This window comes from Magnolia sinica, chromosome 2, assembly GCF_029962835.1.
Source record: "Magnolia sinica isolate HGM2019 chromosome 2, MsV1, whole genome shotgun sequence".
Classification (NCBI taxonomy): Eukaryota; Viridiplantae; Streptophyta; class Magnoliopsida; order Magnoliales; family Magnoliaceae; genus Magnolia; species Magnolia sinica.
In genome coordinates, this window is record NC_080574.1 from 26,294,906 (window position 1) to 26,304,703 (window position 9,798).

At 39.5% G+C, this 9,798-nt stretch overlaps 1 protein-coding gene across 3 annotated transcripts; it reads right to left on the bottom strand.

Annotated features, from left to right (window-relative positions):
• Positions 1-821: 821 nt before the first annotated feature.
• On the bottom strand, positions 822-5,763 carry LOC131236754 (protein phosphatase 1 regulatory subunit INH3). 3 transcript variants are annotated; one of them, XM_058234164.1, is made up of 2 exons: positions 5,336-5,763; positions 822-1,014 (listed from the first exon to the last, which is right to left on the bottom strand). In XM_058234164.1, exon 1 carries the CDS (start codon positions 5,699-5,701, stop codon positions 5,378-5,380), a length of 324 nt encoding a protein of 107 aa, XP_058090147.1. In that variant the 5' UTR covers positions 5,702-5,763; the 3' UTR covers positions 822-1,014; positions 5,336-5,377. The 3 variants fall into 3 exon arrangements, with proteins under 3 accessions (XP_058090147.1, XP_058090146.1, XP_058090145.1); XM_058234163.1 differs by having other exon boundaries at positions 822-1,143; positions 5,336-5,761; XM_058234162.1 differs by having other exon boundaries at positions 822-1,207; positions 5,336-5,753.
• Positions 5,764-9,798: the final 4,035 nt, after the last annotated feature.

The following is a 9,798-nucleotide window of genomic DNA, read 5'->3' on the forward strand; positions in this document are numbered from 1 at the left end:
ATTAAGGTGCCCCTTATGGAGTTTTTAATGGTAGGATGGTCAATCACCACTGTTTCTTATGGTATGGTCCACCTGATAATTGGATCTGCTTCATATGTTGGATAATGCCCTAAAATGATCTAGAAAAATGGATGGCGTGGATACATAATACATACATCAACATAATACATACATCAAGGTGGGCCCCACGGTAAGGGCCGCACTGTCTTGGGTGAGGCCGGGCCTCACCTAATCAGCTCTCCTGATGGAGTGGAATGGCAGAACAAGATTCGCGTGGCCAACCCCAAGTAGCTGGGATAAGGCTTAGATGATGATGATGTAGTAGTCACGGATAAAACTGGATGTACCTGCCATGGGGTAGGCATATGACTAGTGGCTACAGGTATCATTTTGGGCCCGAAAGGAGTATAAACAGAACCCCACCCAACATGCTTTAGGATTTCTGCAGTGCCCAAAACTGTTAGAAGACGGATCCCGTTGAATTTAGTTCAAAATCGCCTCTCCTACTCGAGACATGGTCCATACAAGCAGATTAATCCAATCACATTCGCCCTGTAATCTTGTGACTTTCGGTGCATCAAAGTGCGTAGCTTTCTGTTTGGTTTTAGACCAATTTCTGTTTTCATGGAGTTGTGAATTTTAGGCATGCATTGAACTGAGCTCATTTCTTTACCTTTGTAACTGGTTTCAGCTATAATGAGTTCACAGACTCTGTACTACTAGAGTTAAGGCCACAAATTCAGTAAAAATTGATAAAGGTTAACTATGAGTGTTTGTCATGGATTGACTACTTTCAAGCATAAATCAAACCGACCAAAAACTAGCAGAAAACATTCTTTCAATTAAACAAATCCAACGAAGAATTTGGCAAGCCAAGTAAGATTTCTGCGATTTGACAAACAGGTTACATTTCCAGTGCCAAATAATGGGAGTAGGTAGTCCGCACCCCACCTAAAGATACAGAGTCCAACTCCCAGCACCATTACAGCCCTCTTGACCATTAAACTTGAGCACCTGACACACAAAAAAAATCCCATCATGGTGATTGAACTCTTTACAAGACAACAATTAGACAGAATAGTTTCACACCCCCATCCCATCTCCATCACAGCAGTCAACATTCTCTACTGCTGCACCGGTTCCCTGTAGATAATTGAGTTGCATATTACAGCTGACACCATCAGCGAATAGAAGAAGATGCCTGCATCTGTTTTGACATGATGAATTAGAATCGTATGGAAATCCATCAACAGCTGCTTGTATTATGTACCTGTTGGTTCTCTATCCTACTATGCAAAAAGTGATGGAATATTCTGGTAAAAATTAAACCATTGTGGCATGACTCCAAGTTTTTCCATTCTTAAAATTTTCTTCATATAGTTTTTTACTTGAATACATTTGAGGGAGGTTAGGAGCAGCACCAATAGGTAATAAGACAAGGGAAAGTAGTCTCAGAAGGTTTGACCAAGAACCGCACTGGTTAGGAGTGAGATGGCTCAAGTTCAAGGCTCTGAAAGGAAGAGGGGAAGGCCCAAAAGAGCATGGCTGGAGTGAGTTAGAAAGATTCAATGACCTGTGATCTAACCGAGACTGGAATGGCAGAACAGGATTCATGCAGCCGACCCCAATTAGTTGAGATAAAGCCTAGATGATGATGATGATTCATAAAACATTTAGTCTTTGCTTCAGGCAGGCCAAGCAAACTTTCTAATGTTTTACCCGTTGCTGTGAGCAGTAGAATCGGGCAAGTCCAAACCTTTTCAGAGTTCCTCATGTGTTCGAACTTCTGACCTTATTTTGCGCAATATCCTCGAATCAGTTGCGTCGCGACTTGCAAGGACAGACAGGTGTCTAATGAGTTATTGTCACACCTATAGATGCATGACTCTACTTAAAAAGAATGTACATCCCTGCCTCTGAAACTCACAAATCCTAAATTTTTGGGTCAAGAAATAGCTTGTTTCTACCTTTCCTGTTGAAGTTCCTGCTACCACTGCCACTGCCTACCATTTCAGGCTACTAGACTAAGCACCCCGGGTCAATCTAGAATCTGATAGAAATATATGATTGAATCCAATGCCAGAAATGTGTTTATAGTGTCATGCAATCATTTTGGCATACACATGGAAAAAATAAATAAATATCCCTATATAACATATATGGGATCCTCTTCTGCTAGAGTTTGGACCACAGCTTCCATGTTGAAAAGGAACCTGAAGTCTAAACTTACACCCATCAAGGCCACTTCTCAAACTAGATGGTGCATTGCGTTTGCATATGTTCAAGGTGTAGGTGCAAGGCCTATCATCACAAAATTTTTAAGGAGATCCTCTATTGAATGGTGAAAAGAGGCAAAGGAATTCATCCATTTGTTGAAAAAAGAGCAGGGGGTTTCAGATCAGAAGGCTCAGTTACTTAGCCATGCAAATGGCAACAAATGATGGAGACTTCCATAAAAATGGCTCTACCAAGTGGAGGCTAAAGATGGGAGGCTTTGTAAGACTCAAAATGTTAGAAAGAACTCTTGCCCTAGCTTTGAGAAGGGCTCGGAAGAGAGACGTTCTGTGTAAAATGGAATCATGCTTAGACATACCATGGCACCACCAGTTACATGGATCTTTCAAAGAAAATACTAGTCCATTTTCTCAAAACAATGAGAAATTGTTGTGAAAGTTTTTGCCTAGGATGAGAGGAGGTCGAAGGTATAAAGTTCCTATTTATCTATAAAGTCCCCGAAGGATGACGGTGTTCAGATGGTTGGTGGCAAGGAAGAAGGTTCTTACCATGGATAATTTGCAGAAACATGGTATGGTGATCCCAAATATGTGCATCTTGTGTATGAGAGATGAAGAATCAATGGATCACCTATTTTTGCATTGCCCCCCTTTAGGTCCGATCTGGGAGGACATATCGAGTCAATTTCTTGTTATGTGGGTCGCCCAGGAATCGGTTGACCGTCTCCTTTCGGCTTGGAATGGGATCATTCTTGGGAGAGAGTAGAAGATCCTTTGGAGAATGACTCTTCTTGCTACTTGGTGGGCTGTTTGGGAGGATAGGAATGTGAGGTGCTTCAATAATGTCTCTAAATCAGTAGAAAGCATAAAAAGGATTAGATCAATGGTTGTCAAATGGGCTTTTTTCTGTGTCTAATCTTGAGAGATGTAATTTAGATTTCTTTGGGCTGTACTTGGGTCACCTGCTCGGTGTCCCTCTCTTGCTGTTTTTTGCTTTGCGTTGTTGTTTTCGCTTTGCTTTGCTTATTAATAAAAGTTCCGTTGCCTTAAAAAATAAAAATAAAAATAAAAAAAGAAAAAAAAAAAGAGGTAGGCAAATTTTCGCCCAAAAGATGCAACGTGCGATAACAAAGGCCTTACAAAGAGTTTGCTATCATTACCTCAAATGTATTTTCTTGTCATATTTAAAAAATAAGCTGTTTTTTCAATAGAATAATTAGTTGTGCTTCTCAAAACAAAGAAAGACCCATGTAGAAGAGCTTGCCAAAAGTGTTTCAGGCTCAACAAAAGCAGATTGCTTCTACTCATCCAGAAAAATAAGTCATATCTGAAGCCCTTATGAAAGTTATGAATACCATATTCGCGTTTAATAAAAACGTGCAAAGCAAACAAATATCCATTCACTGCTTGTGTAATAGAAACCATGATTGTTTTTCCTTTCTGGATAGAATACGGGATTTCATCGTAGGACCAAACGAAAACAAGGGAAATATGGCAACAAAGGTTTTGAATAACGGTACAGGTCGGGGCCAAAAGTGATATGATACAGGGGTATCAGACGAATTTTCTTTCTTTGCCCAAAAAAAATGAAAAATTATAAGAAAAAATGTAAAATGCCTAAATCTATTATTTTTCTTACTTTTTAAACAAGAAATGGTGTATCGTACCATTCTTTAAATCTCTCTCTCAAAAAAAATAATAATAATACCATCCTTCAATAAGAATGTTGGTTGCTGGCTTGACATGCTGAAGGTCAACCAAATTGGCCCTAATCAAACAGAGATCAAGCTTACTTTGATTGATTAGGACCCTTTATATTGAAATAGAACAAAAGAGGATGAAAAAACAAAAACAAAAAACAAAATGATAAATTTCCCCTTATTTTATTTATTTTTTTTCAAAATGGTTCATTCTGCTTCAATTCATCAAATATCACTCAATCCTGGTGTCTTGATCCCAAAATAAGCCTATATCTAGCATAAAGGTCCTGAAAATAATTTTCTGAATGATTTCATCACATAAAGATAATTTGGGCTTCCAACTTATTCACATTTCATCCCTGGATGGCCAATAGAGTGATTTAATTTCACCTTCATTGCCTTTCAAATACCTCAGCATAGACTGGGCTTTCCTTTGGAATTACCATGGATTTCAAATAGTGCACAACGGAAGCATGGATGATGGGTTTGACCTATGGTTGCATAAAAGGTGGAGCAAAGGGATTTGAGTGCAGGAGCCTGAAGTTGTCCATTTCAAACTGTTAGCAACTGCAAAGACCTAGGAAGCAATGGTGAGAGCGAGAATCCAAAGCTCAATTTGAAGCAGAAGTGGCATCTAATTAGAAGGATTGCATAACTAAGGTTTAACCACATTAGGGCATGGTTGGAGTTTCCTGAAAACACAGACGGTGTGGATGTCCACCATCACAGATGAGCATCAGATGAAAATGGGCCGGACGGATAGTCATCGTAATCTTATTTTCGGGCATTTTTTAGGGAGAAAGAAGTGTTAGGACCTTTTTAAAACGCTGTGGGAATGCAATGGAACACTTGACCTCTCATCCACTGTCGAAATGTGAATGCAGCAAAATGGGTCAAACCCATTATCACCGCATTCACGTTTTGGGCCCCCCATTCACAGGCATAAGCGCAAGGCACATCCATCCATATGCATTTCTCAGGATGCACCAAACATCTCATTCCACAAAATGGATGGTACGTCCTCAATCCATGTCATCCTCGTCCTGAGGATACATCCAATCAGGCTATCAATGAATTCCCCTATATGCATTCTGCAAGATGCACCAAACATCTATCTCTGAAAACGTCCCCAGCCAATGCTCTCATACCAAGCCCTTCCCATTCTAAGGACAATCCAAACATGCCCATATATCTAATGTGTGTATGTTACCCTAGGTTAAAAATATATGTTACAGCAGAACAAAATCCCTAGAAATCCCACGAGAGAAAATCAAGATCCAAAACGACCATAGAAATTTCACAAGCCCCGTGCCAATACCGCTCATGTATTGTATTACCATCCAAATCTCCAATTCAAGACAAAAAAAAAAAAAAATACATATTAAAAGATTGGAAACTTACAACAATAGAGGGATGGACAACAGATCTATCAATTCAATGTCCTCAAGAAGAAGAACAGCAACCACTGGTGCCGGCCCCACCACCGGGATGATCGTGGCCGCCGTTTACATTCTCATCGTCGTCGCTGGAGTCCTCGTCGAAAGGCTTCTGCTTGTGGAAGATGCAGCACTTCTTGGAGCTCTTCCGATGTAGGAACTCGTTATCGACGGTACCATCCTTCCACGTCACCTTCTTCTTCGGGCGCGATAGACGAAGAACGAGGGTTTGTTGTTGCTGATGTTGGTGTTGATGTGGATGTGAATGAGGGGGATCCTCGAGGGTTACTGTAGTTGTTGTTGTGGTCGTGGTGGATCTCGCGCTCGCCATTTGCGCCTCTCTCTCTCTCTCTCGGGTTAGAAGGCGGGGGAGAATGGGGAAGAGGTCATATAGGGACGCGGATTGAGTGCTGCCACCTCCTTGCACCGAGCTCGGCACAGGCAGGGGCTCTGATGGGCCACTGTGATGTATTAGTTTGATCCACACCGTCCATCCATTTTCCATATCATTTTAGGGCGTAAGATTAAAAAGGCAAGGTAGATCCAAGATTCAAGTGGACCACACCGCAGGAAGCAGCGGTGATAATGACACTAACCGTTGAAACCTTCCTAGGGCCCACTGATTTTTATTTACCATGGCTACATGGACCTGGATGAAGGTAAAACACAAGTATCAGCTTGATTAGCCTCATTTTTTGAGATTATACCTCAGAATGATATGGAAGAATGGACAAAGGGTGTGGATAAAACTCATACATCACGTTGGCCCTTCAGACAGGCATCGCGTGTTTGGAGCTCGGGAAAGGCTGCAACAGCTAGCGGTTGTTAAATGGATTATTAATTAAAATATCTGTTACGGGTAAAATTGGTTTGACCACCGATGGGTCAGCTCAGAACTCAGGGGCACATACTTCTGGACCAAAGGCTCCTGAACAACCGACTCGGGTTATCATGGAGAAGGGTAGACTTTACACTCCTGAACCTAGTCATCGGCATTGTGCATTTTTGAGCTTTGACCAAGCTTATTTGTACATCTCCCAGAGTTGTTCGGATGTATATGATCAGAAGATGACCAAAAGAATAATCTGCTAGACCAGATCAAGTAGACGGTACATCAAGAACGGTAAGCATTGCCGAGGAGATGGGTCCGCTCCCTATGCTCGGAGCGTAGATAAATTGAGGTACACAAAAACTTGACCAATGACAATCAATATAAAAACTCATTCTAAGCCGATGGTGGAGATTTGCCCAACCAATCGATGGCTTGGCTCAGCTCAGCTTCATCTTAATTGATTGAGGGTTCAGCTCAAGTCAACCTCAACAACCCGTTGCATGATTCTAGGGTCAACTACGTCAACACTTATCACTTACATAAATCTTGTATAGTGGTTGAGAAACATACACAAAGATTACACATAATATCATGAACGGTCTTTAGCCCACCTGCATTATAAATAAGGGGTCCATCTACATTAAAAGGTATGCAAAATCTCTCACCCAAAACTCATCAATACTACCAAACCCATATTCATAGCCTGACTTTGGCATTGGAGGGTCCCCTGTTCTAGCCAGGGTCTCTTTTGTCTTCTTCCAATGCAGGTACTCAAAGGTCTAAAAAGGGTGGACCAGATTCTTGCATCAACAATATCCATTAATTATGACATAATAAAATGTGTTAACATCATATTTTTAATTCATATATTTTTTATAACTCTTTTATGCATTTCCTCTTTTGAAATGATGAAAATGGCCTTATGCTAGCCATCTCCTGGTATGACATTAGCTTATCACAAAAGTTAAGACGAGCTTTTGAGTATGGGGTGTGGGCCATACTAAATTAACAATTGAAGTCACGCCTCTGTTGATCTGATTTGTTCGCTTTAATTGGATATTCGTGAACTCACAATAGAATCATTTTAAAAAACAGAGTTGTCTGTAGCTCACACTTGCATGAGCGTTGTGCGTTAATTCTTGACTCTTTCTATCAGTGTGGTCCATCCGCGATGAGTTCTTCCCTCAAACTTTATCCGATGGCCTAAAATTAAAACCTCTTTTATGTGGATGACTTGGATTTGTTATGAGACAATCCAGTGAGCCCCACACAAGATGTGGGATGATTTTAATAGGTGGGTCCCTTATGCCAAAAGTTCATTTAGCTTTTTCTTATTCTTTTTTTTTCTTTTCTTTTTTCTTTTTTTTTTTCATGGGATGGGACTATTACCACCTCCATGACCTCACTCTGGTGAGCCTCTGATGTCATTCCCTCCATTTTGGCAAACTTCTGAGTGTTTTTCTGAATATTTCCGACCACACTCTCACAAGTAAAAGTTATGACGACCAAAGGTAAGTTTAGGTTAGGAAAATGGTGGCTTTTGTGTTTGTATTTTTTTATGGGTATCAATAGTGGGAGTTTATAAAAGTGAGGATGTAGTGGTTTTCTTTGTAGTTGTTTTTTTTTTTTTTTTTTTAAAGATATGAATAGTAGAAATTTGTGAAATGGATGAATTTTGTAATGTAAAAATGTTATAATGGTTGAATTTTGAAATGGAAAAACATTATAATGGATGAATGTGATAAATGCCGAAATGGAATAATGTTGTATGATGGATCATTGATGTTCATTGCAGATCGCTAATAATCACCATGGATAGCCGATATTCAGTGAGGATCACTGATACTGACCGTGGATCGTCGATATTTACTGTAGTTCGTTGGTATTCATTGAGGATTGTCGATATTTGTTGTGGATCGTCGATATTAACTATTAATCGCTAATATTCACTATGAATAGTCGACACTCATTATAGATCGTTGATCCAACGAAAATGGTCATAAATTCCAAATTACGTGTCCAATTTAGATAATTTTGTACTGTTGGAAAGATAATTTGATGAACTTTCAAATGACATTAGAATCATCTCATTTGGATATCATTTGATTGCCCCAAAAGAGCCTAAATCCCATGAAGAATTGTGGATCGTTGATACGCATTATAGATAATCGATTTAACGAAAACGATCATAGCTCCCTCGTTATGACAATTATAATTGTTTATCAATTTCAACATTCATCCATTTCAAAATCCATCAATTGCAATATTCTTCCATTACAAAATTCATTTATTCTACAAACTTCCACCATTCATATCCATTTAAAAAAAAATCTTTAATTTTTTTATATAAAGGGAACCACCACACCCACCTCTATTTCACAAACTTTCACCATTGATATTTATTTTTTTAAAAAAAAAAACACACAATAGCTACAATTATCTTAACCTAAACCTATATTTGGCCGGCATTGCTTCTACGTCATTGAGTGTGGCTGAAAATCTTTAAAAAACATTTAAAAGCTTGTCATAATGGAGGGAATGACGACGAATACTCGTCAAAGTGAGTGCAAGGAGGTGGTAATGGTCCGAATAGACAAAATGGTTACCTCCCGTGGAAAAAAAAAATGAAGAAGAAAGAGAAAGAAAAGGCTAAATGACCTTCCCACGCAAAGTACCTACCTATTGAACCCATTCCACATATTGTGTGGCACCCATTAGATTGACTCATAACAAATTCAGGTTGTCCATATGAAAAGGGTTTTAATTTCAAGCCATTGGACGAAGTTTGAAGGTAGAACTCATCACGGATGGACCACACTACTGGAAACAATCCGAAATTAACGCACAATGCTCATGCAATTGTGAGCCATAGACAGCTCCAATTTTATTTTATTTTTTGAAATGACCCTAGTGTGGGTTCACGTTTGTTCGATTAAAGTGAACAGATCATATCAATCGAGGGTGGCCCCAATCATTGATTTAGTGTGGCTCACACCCCACTCTCAAAAGGCCATATCGACTTTCGTAGAAAGCTACCGCAATACGTGAGGGCGGTTGACAGATGAGCATTTTCATATTGAAAAAGGCACAATAATGTTAAGAGGCTAAAAAAGATATGGATTCAAGTTCTTATGTCAACGCCTTTATGACATCATAATTGATGGTCATTTTAATTAATAATCCCTGTTAAATCCACGAATTCGTTTTGCCTTTACCATGACTGCGGATCCTACATGTGTCACTACCAACTGGGCCCACATGCTAAGATGGTTCAGTAATATGAACCATCTATATTCTTTTTAATACATTGTCGTGGCAGACATAAAACGATCATTCTTCAATGAAAGTTTCTTGCCTGTAACCCATGACACTAATCCCCTTTTATCCAAGTTCAATAGGGGTCATCTCGATGTTTACGTTATAATTAGTCCATCTATCCATCTCTCCATCTCATTTTAGGACAAGAGCACAAGCACAAGGGAAATCCACAACTCAAGTCGGCCAAACCACAAAAATATAGTGAAGATTAAACGTGCACCATTGAAACATTCCAACGGGCCATGGAAGTTTGGGATTAAGCTAATTTTTTTTACTTC

Coding starts and splice junctions, on each gene's coding strand:
- LOC131236754 (XM_058234164.1), bottom strand. CDS start 5,701: ATGGCGAGCGCGAGATCCACCACGACCACAACAACAACTACAGTAACC.